Consider the following 15,873-nt stretch of genomic DNA (forward strand, 5'->3'; position numbering starts at 1 on the left):
TAAATCAAATTGCAAGTTTATGGTACAGACTAGAACAGCAAAAATACAGCGTGATCTCTTTTTTAGTGCACAAAATACATTTAAAACTACATCTAAATTGTATTTTTCAAACATATTAAAGGCTTATTGTAAAGGTACACAAGCTTGTTTGTTATTATAAAAAAACTCAAAAGTTACATTTTAGTGTCCTAATATTTTGTCCTGTGGAGCATATTGAGTTTTATGGAGGTCTTATGATTCCATAGCATGGCAGAAGGGTGTTATCCTGAGTCTTTGACCTTTGAAGTTTCCAATTCTGTTTTATTTTGCAGTACTGGTTGATGGAGAGTTGTTGCCACAGATCTTTGTAAGGATGTTACAGAGAGACAAACCCATTGAAATGCAGTTGACGGCTGCAAAATGGTGAGTTCAAACTTGATAATTTAGCAATATCTTTCCTAGTGGACTGTTGCATATAACAACCTATCCTTTGTTACATGTAGAACAAAACACACCTCAAGATGTGTAAATATAAGAGCGCCCTGTGTGTGTGAATTATATCAGCTGCTGTTGAAATAAAAACAATATTCAAGTTTCCAGCATTACAAATATATAATATGGTTAAAACCACTCAAAGGATATGCTTGCATCAGTGATCCTAAGAGTCAGTTCATCAGACAGGAGTTGCAGCTTCCCACATAACACAGCACTGGAGGCTGGATGACAACTAATATAAAAATACAAAAAAGAGAGAAGGAGGCGCAAACCCCTCTAAGTGCAGACTTATGTACAAGATCAAATTTATTAGTTCAATAACGATAGAACACTCACACTACAAGCCCTCAAACATGTGAGGTATGTGCAGACACAGAAATCAAAAAGCAGTCAGATGCTTTGTGGAAATAGTTGTTAGAAACCAACAAGCTTCCTCCTCCCCAAATGATCTGAATCACAGAAAGCCACAGGAGATGGGAAAAGTTTGCTGGTGTATAAATATAATAAAAGTCTCCTGTATAACACTTCAGTCACTTTAAAACGCGCCAAAAGCCAATACTGCACCAAACTGTTAGGTAGAAAAGCCGGCTCCCATACAGCTGGTGTGTGCGGCGTGGCGTGAAGAAGGTGGACGGGGCCTAACGCGTTTCGTAGGACGTCTTACTACTTCGTCTTTTTTGCATTTTTATATCCGTTGTTACAGCCCATGAACTGTCATCAGTTACTAGACTCTCTTCTTATCATTGTAATTATTATATGCTAATATATTTCATGTGTTGCTATATGAACATTTGCTGAAATATTATGACTGAGTGTTTGTGCAGACTGGTTAAAGAATAGTTTAAAATATTTTTTGTCACACAGTATTGTGACAGAATGATGACTGGATTCATTATTGACTGGACAAATACAGCCTACTTGTCTCTTCCTCCTTCAACAAGGTCCAGTTATTGAGATTGTCTACCTGTCTGAATACGAGTACACAGTTTGCTGAATATTAAAAATACAAGAATTTATATACCAGCTGCAGCCATAGGGATACTATTTTTTGGTCATTCTGCAGTCATATATTTTGGCCAGGTAATATATAGATTTTTTTGTATTATTCTTATTTTGCAGGACACTAAATACTTTAGCTGTATTTAGTGTTTTAGATGTTTAGATGAACCCCTTAAAAAAACTTTGAATTGCTTTTGAGATTAAACAAGTTATGCTAACAGCAGTTTCTTTCATGTAATTAACAAGAGTCCATGAGCTAGTGACGTATGGGATATACATTCCTACCAGGAGGGGCAAAGTTTCCCAAACCTTAAAATGCCTATAAATACACCCCTCACCACACCCACAAATCAGTTTTTACAAACTTTGCCTCCAAGGGAGGTGGTGAAGTAAGTTTGTGCTAGATTCTACGTTGATATGCGCTCCGCAGCAAGTTGGAGCCCGGTTTTCCTCTCAGCGTGCAGTGAATGTCAGAGGGATGTGAGGAGAGTATTGCCTATTGAATGCAGTGATCTCCTTCTACGGGGTCTATTTCATAAGGTTCTCTGTTATCGGTCGTAGAGATTCATCTCTTACCTCCCTTTTCAGATCGACGATATACTCTTATATTTACCATTTCCTCTACTGATTCTCGTTTCAGTACTGGTTTGGCTTTCTACAAACATGTAGATGAGTGTCCTGGGGTAAGTAAGTCTTATTTTCTGTGACACTCTAAGCTATGGTTGGGCACTTTATTTATAAAGTTCTAAATATATGTATTCAAACATTTATTTGCCTTGACTCAGAATGTTCAACTTTCCTTATTTCCAGACAGTCAGTTTCATATTTGGGATTATGCTTTAAATTATCATATTTTGTCTTACCTCAAAAATTTGACTTTTTTCCCTGTGGGCTGTTAGGCTCGCGGGGGCTGAAAATGCTTCATTTTATTGCGTCATTTTTGGCGCGGATTTTTTTGGCGCAAAAATTCATTTCCGTTTCCGGCGTCATACGTGTCGCCGGAAGTTGCGTCATTTTTTGACGTTATTTTGCGCCAAAAATGTCGGCGTTCCGGATGTGGCGTCATTTTTGGCGCCAAAAGCATTTAGGCGCCAAATAATGTGGGCGTCTTATTTGGCGCCAAAAATATGGGCGTCGCTTTTGTCTCCACATTATTTCAGTCTCATTTTCATTTGCTTCTGGTTGCTAGAAGCTTGATGTTTGGCATTTTTTTTTCCCATTCCTGAAACTGTCTTATAAGGAATTTGATCTATTTTGCTTTATATGTTGTTTTTTCTCTTACATATTGCAAGATGTCTCACGTTGCATCTGAGCCAGAAGATACTACAGGAAAACCACTGCCTGCTGGATCTACCAAAGCTAAGTGTATCTGCTGTAAACTTTTGGTAGCTATTTCTCCAGCTGTTGTTTGTATTAATTGTCATGACAAACTTGTTAAAGCAGATAATATTTCCTTTAGTGATGTACCATTGCCTGTTGCAGTTCCCTCAACATCTAAGGTGCAGAATGTTCCTGATAACATAAGAGATTTTGTTTCTGAATCCATAAAGAAGGCTTTGTCTGTTATTTCTCCTTCTAGTAAACGTAAAAAGTCTTTTAAATCTTCTCTCTCTACAGATGAATTTTTAAATGAACACCATCATTCTGATTCTTTGGACTCTTCTAGTTCAGAGGATTCTGTCTCAGAGATTGATGCTGATAAATCTTCATATTTATTTAAGATGGAATTTATTCGCTCTTTACTTAAAGAAGTACTAATTGCTTTAGAAATAGAGGATTCTAGTCCTCTTGATACTAATTCTATACGTTTGGATAAGGTTTTTAAAGCTCCTGCGGTTATTCCAGAAGTCTTTCCTGTTCCTAATGCTATTTCTGCAGTAATTGCTAAGGAATGGGATAAATTGGGTAATTCATTTACTCCTTCTAAACGTTTTAAGCAATTATATCCTGTTCCGCCTGACAGGTTAGAATTTTGGGACAAAATCCCTAAAGTTGATGGGGCTATTTCTACCCTTGCTAAACGTACTACCATTCCTACGTCAGATGGTACCTCGTTTAAGGATCCTTTAGATAGAAAAATTGAATCTTTTCTAAGAAAAGCTTATCTATGTTCAGGTAATCTTCTTAGACCTGCTATATCATTGGCTGATGTTGCTGCAGCTTCAACTTTTTGGTTGGAAACTCTAGCGCAACAAGTAACAAATCGTGATTCTCATGATATTATTATTCTTCTCCAGCATGCTAATAATTTCATCTGTGATGCCATTTTTGATATTATTAGAGTTGATGTTAGATTTATGTCTCTGGCTATCTTAGCCAGAAGAGCTTTATGGCTTAAGACTTGGAATGCTGATATGGCTTCTAAATCAACTCTACTTTCCATTTCTTTCCAGGGAAACAAATTATTTGGTTCTCAGTTGGATTCTATTATTTCAACTGTTACTGGTGGGAAAGGAACTTTTTTACCACAGGATAAAAAATCTAAAGGTAAAAACAGGGCTAACAATCGTTTTCGTTCCTTTCGTTTCAACAAAGAACAAAAGCCTGATCCTTCGTCCTCAGGAGCAGTTTCAGTTTGGAAACCATCTCCAGTCTGGAATAAATCCAAGCCTGCTAGAAAGGCAAAGCCTGCTTCTAAGTTCACATGAAGGTACGGCCCTCATTCCAGTTCAGCTGGTAGGGGGCAGGTTACGTTTTTTTCAAAGAAATTTGGATCAAATCTGTTCACAATCTTTGGATTCAGAACATTGTTTCAGAAGGGTACAGAATTGGTTTCAAGATGAGACCTCCAGCAAAGAGATTTTTTCTTTCCCATGTCCCAGTAAATCCAGTGAAAGCTCAAGCATTTCTGAATTGTGTTTCAGATCTAGAGTTGGCTGGAGTAATTATGCCAGTTCCAGTTCCGGAACAGGGGATGGGGTTTTATTCAAATCTCTTCATTGTACCAAAGAAGGAGAATTCCTTCAGACCAGTTCTGGATCTAAAATTATTGAATCGTTATGTAAGGATACCAACGTTCAATATGGTAACTGTAAGGACTATATTGCCTTTTGTTCAGCAAGGGAATTATATGTCCACAATAGATTTACAGGATGCATATCTGCATATTCCGATTCATCCAGATCATTATCAGTTCCTGAGATTCTCTTTTCTAGACAAGCATTACCAATTTGTGGCTCTACCGTTTGGCCTTGCTACAGCTCCAAGAATTTTCACAAAGATTCTCGGTGCCCTTCTGTCTGTAATCAGAGAACAGGGTATTGTGGTATTTCCTTATTTGGACGATATCTTGGTACTTGCTCCGTCTTTACATTTAGCAGAGTCTCATACGAATCGACTTGTGTTGTTTCTTCAAGATCATGGTTGGAGGATCAATTTACCAAAAAGTTCTTTGATTCCTCAAACAAGGGTAACCTTTCTGGGTTTCCAGATAGATTCAGTGTCCATGACTCTGTCTTTAACAGACAAGAGACGTCTAAAATTGATTACAGCTTGTCGAAACCTTCAGTCACAATCATTCCCTTCGGTAGCCTTATGCATGGAAATTCTAGGTCTTATGACTGCTGCATAGGACGCGATCCCCTTTGCTCGCTTTCACATGCGACCTCTTCAGCTCTGTATGCTGAACCAATGGTGCAGGGATTACACGAAGATATCTCAATTAATATCTTTAAAACCGATTGTTCGACACTCTCTAACGTGGTGGACAAATCACCATCGTTTAATTCAGGGGGCTTCTTTTGTTCTTCCGACCTGGACTGTAATTTCAACAGATGCAAGTCTCACAGGTTGGGGAGCTGTGTGGGGATCTCTGACGGCACAAGGAGTTTGGGAATCTCAGGAGGTGAGATTACCGATCAATATTTTGGAACTCCGTGCAATTTTCAGAGCTCTTCAGTTTTGGCCTCTTCTGAAGAGAGAATCGTTCATTTGTTTTCAGACAGACAATGTCACAACTGTGGCATACATCAATTATCAAGGAGGGACTCACAGTCCTCTGGCTATGAAAGAAGTATCTCGAATTTTGGTTTGGGCGGAATCCAGCTCCTGTCTAATCTCTGCGGTTCATATCCCAGGTGTAGACAATTGGGAAGCGGATTATCTCAGTCGCCAAACGTTGCATCCGGGCGAATGGTCTCTTCACCCAGAGGTATTTCTTCAGATTGTTCAATTGTGGGGGCTCCCAGAGATAGATCTGATGGCCTCTCATCTAAACAAGAAACTTCCCAGGTATCTGTCCAGATCCCGGGATCCTCAGGCGGAGGCAGTGGATGCATTATCACTTCCTTGGAAGTATCATCCTGCCTATATCTTTCCGCCTCTAGTTCTTCTTCCAAGAGTAATCTCCAAGATTCTGAGGGAATGCTCGTTTGTTCTGCTAATAGCTCCGGCATGGCCTCACAGGTTTTGGTATGCGGATCTTGTCCGGATGGCATCTTGCCAGCCATGGACTCTTCCGTTAAGACCAGACCTTCTGTCACAAGGTCCTTTTTTCCATCCGGATCTGAAATCCTTAAATTTAAAGGTATGGAGATTGAACGCTTGATTCTTGGTCATAGAGGTTTCTCTGACTCCGTGATTAATACTATGTTACAGGCTCGTAAATCTGTATCTCGAGAGATATATTATAGAGTCTGGAAGACTTATATTTCATGGTGTCTTTCTCATCATTTTTCTTGGCATTCTTTTAGAATACCGAGAATTTTACAATTTCTTCAGGATGGTTTGGATAAGGGTTTGTCCGCAAGTTCTTTGAAAGGACAAATCTCTGCTCTTTCTGTTCTTTTTCACAGAAAGATTGCTATTCTTCCTGATATTCATTGTTTTGTACAAGCTTTGGTACGTATAAAACCTGTCATTAAGTCAATTTCTCCTCCTTGGAGTTTGAATTTGGTTCTGGGAGCTCTTCAAGCTCCTCCGTTTGAACCTATGCATTCATTGGACATTAAATTACTTTCTTGGAAAGTTTTGTTCCTTTTGGCCATCTCTTCTGCTAGAAGAGTTTCTGAATTATCTGCTCTTTCGTGTGAGTCTCCTTTTCTGATTTTTCATCAGGATAAGGCGGTGTTGCGAACTTCTTTTGAATTTTTACCTAAAGTTGTGAATTCCAACAACATTAGTAGAGAAATTGTGGTTCCTTCATTATGTCCTAATCCTAAGAATTCTAAGGAGAAATCATTGCATTCTTTGGATGTTGTTAGAGCTTTGAAATATTATGTTGAAGCTACGAAATCTTTCCGTAAGACTTCTAGTCTATTTGTTATCTTTTCCGGTTCTAGGAAAGGCCAGAAAGCTTCTGCCATTTCTTTGGCATCTTGGTTGAAATCTTTAATTCATCTTGCCTATGTTGAGTCGGGTAAAACTCCGCCTCAAAGAATTACAGCTCATTCTACTAGGTCAGTATCTACTTCCTGGGCGTTTAGGAATGAAGCTTCGGTTGACCAGATCTGCAAAGCAGCAACTTGGTCTTCTTTGCATACTTTTACTAAATTCTACCATTTTGATGTATTTTCTTCTTCTGAAGCAGTTTTTGGTAGAAAAGTTCTTCAGGCAGCGGTTTCAGTTTGAATCTTCTGCTTATGTTTTTTGTTAAACTTTATTTTGGGTGTGGATTATTTTCAGCAGGAATTGGCTGTCTTTATTTTATCCCTCCCTCTCTAGTGACTCTTGTGTGGAAAGATCCACATCTTGGGTAGTCATTATCCCATACGTCACTAGCTCATGGACTCTTGTTAATTACATGAAAGAAAACATAATTTATGTAAGAACTTACCTGATAAATTCATTTCTTTCATATTAACAAGAGTCCATGAGGCCCACCCTTTTTTGTGGTGGTTATGATTTTTTTGTATAAAGCACAATTATTCCAATTCCTTATTTTATATGCTTCGCACTTTTTCTTTTCACCCCACTTCTTGGCTATTCGTTAAACTGATTTGTGGGTGTGGTGAGGGGTGTATTTATAGGCATTTTAAGGTTTGGGAAACTTTGCCCCTCCTGGTAGGAATGTATATCCCATACGTCACTAGCTCATGGACTCTTGTTAATATGAAAGAAATGAATTTATCAGGTAAGTTCTTACATAAATTATGTTTTTTTGATAACTCTTTTAAAAGTCTTAACGTCTCTTTAAGATGCATATGAGTATATTAAAGGGATTTTTTTTCTATATAAAAATCTAATGCTAACAAGTAAAGGACAATTTTGAATATTATGTAATGCCATTGATGATAAAGACCATTTTCATTATATTTTAATGTGACTTTTTAAAAAACAATATACCCCCCCCCCCCAGAAAAAAAACATCATTACTTTATTGCTAAATAGTGGGTTAGCATAATTAACAATCTAGAATATTTGTATTGTTACAACAAGTTTACTTGTTCAGTAGCAATATTGCTTGGTTATGTTAATGATTTGGAAATTAATAATGCAAGCTTTCTGAAAATGTTAAAATAATATCAATACATATTCAATAACTCTTGGAATGGTTGAGTTCAGTTAGTTCCCTGTACTAATTATTTTTCCTTCTTTTTCAGCTTAACGTACATGTGCCGAGCGGGGTCTATTAGAACGGATGACAACTGTATTGTGCTAAAAGTTAGTAACCCAATCTTTTGTCAGTTTGTTACAGACAAATAAACAGGTGAGCAACATAAAAAGAGGGACACTGCCATCAGTGAAAAGTTCCCTAGTTATTTTTGGAATGTATGTTTGAAATGTTTTCCATATGTTTGTATCAATTGTCCCTCTTTTTATGTTGCTTACCAGGATGAAAATTATAATATTTCTAAGTTGCTATTTTTGCTGTCATGGCTATTATCTTTAAACCACAGTAGTCAGATTAAAAATAATCATGCTCCCGCTATAGAAGGAGCTTTTTCTTGAGATTTAGCTTTGCTTTACTCAGTGGTTCTGCTACACACTATTTAATTTTTTGATGTGTGGGAAATAGTTAGCATTTGCATTTCTTCCACTCAGTATAGGCTATGACACCAATCTGACTCCTTATTTTATTGAACAGCAAAGACTGTATATATCTATCACCCTGGGTTTAAGATAGTTAATCTGTGTGTGTGCAAGAGTACCCATTTTTGACTGGTTTCTTATTATTCTAAATCTAATAGTTTCTTTGTATCAGTTTTTGTAAACAGGACTTGATTAGGAGTCTGAAAATCGGCACACTGTTATTTAAAAATAAGCAAAACTATACATTTCCTTCCTAAGATAGGGAGAGTCCACGGCTTCATTCCTTACTGTTGGTAAATACAACACCTGGCCACCAGGAGGAGGCAAATACGCCCCAGCCAAAGGCTTAAATAGCCCTTCCACTTCCTCATTACCCTAGTCATTCTTTGCCTTTTGTCACGTTAGGAGGTGGCAGAGAAGTGGCAGAAGATTCGGAGAGTCCTGAAAAAGGGTATCTGCCCTTCGAGATAGGACTGGAGTTTGAAGTAGTCATGTCAACCTCTCAGAGTATTGATGAAATTTGAGTCTGGAGATGCAGGGAACGTTTTTCTGCTAAACCATCCAGACTACTGCTAACAGCTCCTAAGCAATCAGTGTTGACAAGTTTCACTGCCTGCATTCTCTCACTCAAGTCCATGTCAGGAGTGCTGCTATAAGACTGTCACACTTAAGAGGATGTGTTCTGTTCCATAGCATGGATCCTGGAGGTAAGATCGTTTCAATTTTTACACATAAAACGCTATAACAGGGTCACAGTGTGGCTCCTTTATACCTTGATAGGATCCAGAGTTAATATCCTCTGAGGGGGGTTTATTGAACAGTTGGGGTTAATTAATCAGTGTATTAATTATTTACATGCTGCTTTGTGTTTTTGAAAGTGTTGCACAGCTCCTATTACTTGCTGTACTTGTAACAGGGGAAGTACTGTCTTGCACTTCATGTGACCGGGTGTGGTCTATGTTTATTTCCTCCATTCTGGCTGAGACTTGAACCTGAGCAGAGCGTTTCCTCTGTTAACTGTCTGGGTCTAGGAGGTGGTGAGTGCCCCAGCCATTGGGAGTATAAAGGTGCAGTTTTCTATATTAAAAAATGTTTTTATTTATGTATTCCTGTGGGTATAACCTGAGCTATGGAGGATGCTGACATGTTAGAAGGTACTCCTTCTGTATTAAATCATACCTGTTTATATTGTGAGGAGGCCGTGGTTTTTCCGCCCACTCAATTATGTTCCAAATGCCTTAACACCGTTATAAAGTCTAAGAAGGGAGACAAGCCTGCTAAGGCTCTTAGTCCCTCTGAGCCCTCTACCTCTCAGGACTCGGCGTCCCGTGAGATAACTACCCTTGCTACATTATCCACTCCACATCTAATCCTCCATCCGGAGGGGGCCTTCTTCCTGCAGACTTTGCCGTGCAGTTACAAACGGCGGTGTCTTCGGCCCTCAGTGCATTACCTCACTCTAACAAACGCAAGAGAAAGGTTAAACATAGCTCTCCTGTCCCTGAGACATCTAAATATTTACCGGATTTAGCTATTATGTCCCAGTTATCCGATGATGAGTTAACCTCTGTAGTTTCAGAGGGTGAACTTTCTGGGTCGGAGTCCTTAGCATCTAAGCCTCCTGCTGCGGAGGAACTGTACTTTAGATTTAAAATTGAGCACTTGCGTTTTTTTATTAAAGGAGGTTCTGTCTACGTTAGAGATTCCAGAGGCAGTGCTGCCTGAAGAACCTATAATACCCTAAATTAGACCGAGTTTACGAAGACTGGAAAGTTTCTTTTGACTGTTCCGGTTAAGATAGCGAACATTATTAAGAACGAATGGGAAATAATTGGTTCTTCCTTTCTTTTGCATGATGTACCGAGTCCACGGATTCATCCTTACTTGTGGGATATTGTCCTTCCTGACAGGAAGTAGCAAAGAGAGCACCACGGCAGAGCTGTCTATATAGCTCCCCCCTTAACTCCACCCCCCAGTCATTCTCTTTGCTCGCTCTAAGCAGGAAGGGTAAAGAGAAGAGGTGTTAAACTGTTAGTTTTTATTTTATCTTCAATCAAGAGTTTGTTATTTTTAAATGGTACTATTTACTCTCAGGCAGGACATAGATGAAGATTTCTGCCTGGAGGATGATGATCTTAGCATTTGTAACTAAGGTCCACTGCTGTTCCCACAGAAGCTGAGGAGTACAGGAAAACTTCAGTGTGAGGAATGGTTCTTGCTATACAGCAATGAGGTATGTTCAGTCATTTTTCTGCAGAGACTGTTTTTACTCAGAAAGGCTGACAGTATCCCCATTAGGGGAAGCAGTAATCCTAGAGTGAAAGAGGCTTTACTAGCTTGCATAAAGGGCTGTTTTTTGGGCACTTAGTTTGTTTATGAAAAATTGGGACAAACGTTTGTTTGTTCTGGGAGTAACTTTTTTTATGTTTATGGGACGTTTGCTTGAGGGGTCATTTGGCTATTTGGGGTTGTTATAACCCACATGGTTTTCAAACTAGGTTTGTTAGATTTGTGTAGGCCCCAGCAACATTGAGTGGGGTGGGCGGGGCCTATTTTCGCGCCTCAGTTGTTCATTTAGTTATACAGACAAGCAGCAAGCAACTTCTCCTGAGGTCCTGTTAATCTTCTGAGGGCCTATTTGAAGCTTTAATCCCATATTATCGTTCCTAAGGGCAGCTGTGGCAAGGTGCTTATAGGGGTTTTTAACCGGTTTAGACAAATTTCAATCCGTTTTTTTCATTTGGGGGTTTATTGCTTATTAACTTGTGGTGCAATCCTTCTAAAGTTTAGTGGGTACACTGTTAAAATTTCGGAAACATTTAAGCAATTTTAACCTGTTTTGCAGTTTGTGTATGCCTTTTTTTCTCTTAAAGGCACAGTACCGTTTTTGCAAATTGTGTTTTTTTTTCATTAAATAAAGTGTTTTCCAAGCTTGCTTGCTTTATTACTAGTCTGTTAAACATGTCTGACACTGAGGAAACTCATTGCTCAATTTGTTTAGAAGCCATTGTGGAACCCCCTCTTAGAATGTGTCCCACTTGTACTGATATGTCTATAAATTGCAAACAGCATATTTTGACTTATAAAAGTTTGGCATTAGATGATTCTCAGACAGAAGGAAATCAGGTTTTGCCATCTAGTTCTCCCCAAGTGTCACAACCGGTAACGCCCGCACAAGCGACGCCAAGTACTTCTAGTGCGTCTAATTCTTTCACCTTGCAAGATATGGTTTTAGTTATGAATACTACCCTTACAGAGATTTTATCTAAACTGCCTGGGTTGCAAGGGAAGCGCAGTATCTCTGGGTTAAGAACAAATGCTGAGCCTTCTGACGCTTTAGTGGCCGTATCCAATATTCCCTCACAATGTTCTGAAGTAGGGAGGAGGGATTTGCTGTCTGAGGGAGAGATTTCTGATTCAGGAAAGATGTTCCCTCAGACAGATTCAGATATGACGGCATTTAAATTTAAACTAGAACACCTCCGCTAGGACTTGTTATGCAGGCCTGGTGGACATGTCATCTCTTCCGCCATGGTCTCTGCCATTGAGACAGGACCTTCTGATTCAAGGTCCATTCAAGCATCCAAATCTAATTTCTCTGCAACTGACTGCTTGGAGATTGAAGTCTTGTTTCTATAAAAGCGGGGTTTCTCTGAGTCAGTCATAAATACCTTGATTCAGGCTCGAAAGCCTGTTACCAGGAAAATCTATCATAATATATGGCGTAAATATCTTTTTTTGGTGCAAATCCAAAGGCTTCTCCTGGAGTAAAATCAGGATTCCTAGGATTTTGTCTTTTCTCCAAGAGGGATTGGAGAAAGGATTGTCAGCTAGTTCCCTAAAGGGACAGATATCTGCTCTGTCTATTTTTGTTGCACAAGGGTCTGGCAGATGTTCCAGACGTTCAGGCTTTTTGTCAGGCTTTAGCTAGAATTAAGCGTGTGTTTAAACCTGTTGCTCCGCCATGGAGTCTAAATTTAGTTCTTAGAGTTCTTCAGGGGGTTCCGTTTGAACCCATGCATTCCATAGATATTAAGCTTTTAATTGTAAGAAGGAACGTCTGTTGCACAACTTGGATGTGGTTCGTGCTTTGAAATTTTACTTACAGGCAACCAAAGATTTTTGTCAAACATCTTCTTTGTTTGTTGTCTATTCTGGAAAGCATAGGGGTCAAAAGGCTGCGGCGACTTCTCTTTCCTTTTGGCTGAAAAGCATCATCCGTTTGGCTTATGAGACTGCTGGACAGCAGCCTCCTAAAAAGGATTACAGCTCATTCTACTAGAGCGGTAACTTCCACATGGGCTTTTAAAAATGATGCTTCTGTTGAACAGATTTGTAAGGCTGCGACTTCGTCTTCGCTTCATACCTTTTCAAAATTTTACAAATTTGATACTTTTGCTTCTTCGGAGGCTATTTTTGGGAGAAAGGTTTTGCAAGCAGTGGTGCCTTCCGTTTAGGTTTCTGTCTTGTCCCTCCCTTCATCCGTGTCCTAAAGCTTTGGTATTGGTATCCCACAAGTAAGGCTGAATCCGTGGACTCGGTACATCATGCAAAAGAAATCAAAATTTATGCTTACCTGATAAATTTCTTTCTTTTGCGATGTACCGAGTCCACGGCCCGGCCTGTCTATTCAAGACAGGCAGTATTTTATTTTTTTTATTTTTTAAACAAGCTTTATTAGAAACAATAATTGTGCATACAATGGATACATTTCACGACACATAACTTTTGCTTATGTTTTAACAAATTTTTTCTACTTTGTGTCATGAAAAGATATATCAATTTACATATTGTCTGACCATGCGTGCATATTAAATCAAACTTCGTTGCTTAGCAAGCCTGCTATATTTTTTGTCTTTTCCAGTACTCTCCTCCTTCCAAAATTTCCAAACCAGTGCTATTAGTCATATATAACCTTAAATCATTAAAACATAACGAAAGAAAAAAAAAAAAAAAAAAAAGGGGGGGGTTTCATGTATGGGATGGGTGGGGGGGAGGGCAGGCAGTATTTTTTTATGTAAACTTCAGTCACCTCTGCACCTTATAGTTTCTCCTTTTCTTCCTTAGCCTTCGGTCGAATGACTGGGGGGTGGAGTTAAGGGGGGAGCTATATAGACAGCTCTGCTGTGGTGCTCTCTTTGCTACTTCCTGTCAGGAAGGACAATATCCCACAAGTAAGGATGAATCCGTGGACTCGGTACATCGCAAAAGAAAGATATTTATCAGGTAAGCATAAATTTTGTTTTTCCCTCTCGTCTACTTTTAAAAAGTTGTTCCCGGTCCCGGACTCTCAACTGGATTTGTGGGGCTCCATTCCTAAGGTGGATAGTGCTATCTCTATGCTTGCTAAACGTACTATTATTCCTCTTGAGGATAGTTCTTCGTTCAGAGAGCCGATGGATAAGAAAATAGAAACCTTTCTGAAAAAGATGTTTCAATATACAGGATTTTTGCTTCAACCGGTGGCTGCAGTTGCCGCGGTTGCCGGAGTGGCTACCTACTGGTGCGACTCTTTGTCTCCCCTCAAGGATATTAAAGAAAGAATTAAATCTCTTAGAATTGCTAATTCTTTTATCTGTGATGCGCACATGCAAATTATTCGCCTAAATGCAAAGGTCTCTGGCTTTGCTGTCCTAGCCCACCGGGCACTCTGGTTGAAGTCTTGGGCTGTGGATATGACTTCTAAGTCCAGACTCCTTTCTCTTCCCTTTAAGGGAAAGATTTTATTTGGCCAGGCCTGGACTCCATTATTTCTACGGTTACCGGAGGCAAGGGTGCCTTCCTTCCATAAGATAAGAAGAACAAGTCTAAGGGACTAGAATCTTCTAATTTTTGTTGTGACAAATCCCAACGACAGCCATCCTCCTCCAAGCCCGAGCAACCCAAGAGTACTTGGAAGCCGGCTCAGTCCTGGAATAAATCCAAGCAGAATAAGAAGCCAGCCGAAAACAAATCTGCATGAAGAGGCGGCCCCCAATCCGGGATCGGTTCATGTAGGGGGCAGACTGTCTCTTTTTCAGATGCCTGTTTCAAGGACGTACAGGATCCGTGGGTCCTGGAGATGGTATCTCAGGGATACAAGATAGGCTTCAAAACTCATCCGCCAAGGGGAAGATTCCTTTTCTCAAATCTGTCTACCAGACCAGAAAAGAGGGATGCCTTTCTAGGGTGCGTTTGGGATCTATCCTCCTTAGGAGTTGTTGTCCCGGTGCCTATCGAAGAAAGAGGTTTGGGGTTTTATTCAAACCTTTTTGTGGTCCCAAAGAAGGAGGGAACCTAAATTCTGGAGCTAAAGTGCTTAAACAAATTTCTCAGTGTCCCTTCCTTCAAGATGCAGACAATAAGGTCCATTTTTCCTTTAATTCAGAAAGGCCAGTTTGTGACCACTATAGATCTAAAGGATGCTTACCTTCATGTTCCAATCCACAGGGAACACTTTCAGTTCCTGAGGTTTGTATTCCTGGACCAGCACTTCCGTTTGGCCTAGCTACTGCTCCTAGAATCTTTACAAAGGTTCTGTGGGCTCTTCTAGCCGTTGCCAGAACTCAGGGTATTGTAGTAGCCCCATATTTGGACGATATTCTGGTGCAAGCACCATCCTTTCGTCTTGTGGAAGAATTCTCAGAGTCCCTTCTCAGTCTTCGGTCACATGGATGGAAGATAAACTTGGAAAAGAGTTCTCTTATCCCAAGTACCAGGGTGGAATTCCTGGGTACTATAATAGACTTCATATCCATGAGGATATTTCAAACAGACCAGAGACATTGCAAGCTGACTTCGGCATGTCTTGCTCTCTGGACCTCCTTGAGTCCCTCTGTGGCTCAGTGTATGGAGGTGATTGGTCTCATGGTGTCCCGCATGGACACCATTCCTTTTGTCAGGTTCCATCTCAGACCTTTACAACTGTGCATGCTGAGGCAGTGGAACGGTGATCATTCAGATCTGTCTCAACAGATTGTATTAGACAGCTGGTCGAGAGAATCACTCTCTTGGTGTCTCTGTCCAGATCATCTGTCCCGAGGGACATGCTTCTTAAGACCATCCTGGGAGATTGTGACTACAGACGCAAACCTATCTGGATGGGGAGCTGTTTGGGGGGCGAACTCGTATATCTTTTTCCTTCCTTACTGCTTCTTCTTCAAGTGGTGGCTCGCATCAAGCAGGAGCGGGTATCAGTAATCCTTATTGCTCCATTGTCACCGCAAAGGACGTTGTTTGCAGATCTAGTGGGGATGTCCTCATCTCCTCCGTGGAAGTTACTTTGTCGCAGAGACCTGCTGATACAAGCCATTTGTTCATCAAAATCTAGATTCTCTGAGGCTGACTGCGTGGAGATTGAACACTTAGTCTTAGCCAAGAGCGGTTTCTCTGAGATTGTGATTGATACTCTTATTCAAGCTTGTAAACCAGTTACTCAGCGTTTCTACCACA

At 40.0% G+C, this 15,873-nt stretch overlaps 1 protein-coding gene across 1 annotated transcript in view; it reads left to right on the top strand.

The window, feature by feature from the left end:
- The window catches only part of ARMC8 (armadillo repeat containing 8), a gene marked incomplete in the record, with an annotated part of 400,143 nt that overhangs the window by 120,650 nt on the left and 263,620 nt on the right, over positions 1–15,873 (top strand). The window contains 2 exon segments of the mRNA XM_053698755.1: positions 312–402; positions 8,013–8,073. Coding sequence (XP_053554730.1) covers positions 312–402; positions 8,013–8,073 — 152 coding nt within the window.

The sequence above is a fragment of the Bombina bombina genome, chromosome 1, assembly GCF_027579735.1.
Source record: "Bombina bombina isolate aBomBom1 chromosome 1, aBomBom1.pri, whole genome shotgun sequence".
In the NCBI taxonomy this organism is placed as follows: Eukaryota; Metazoa; Chordata; class Amphibia; order Anura; family Bombinatoridae; genus Bombina; species Bombina bombina.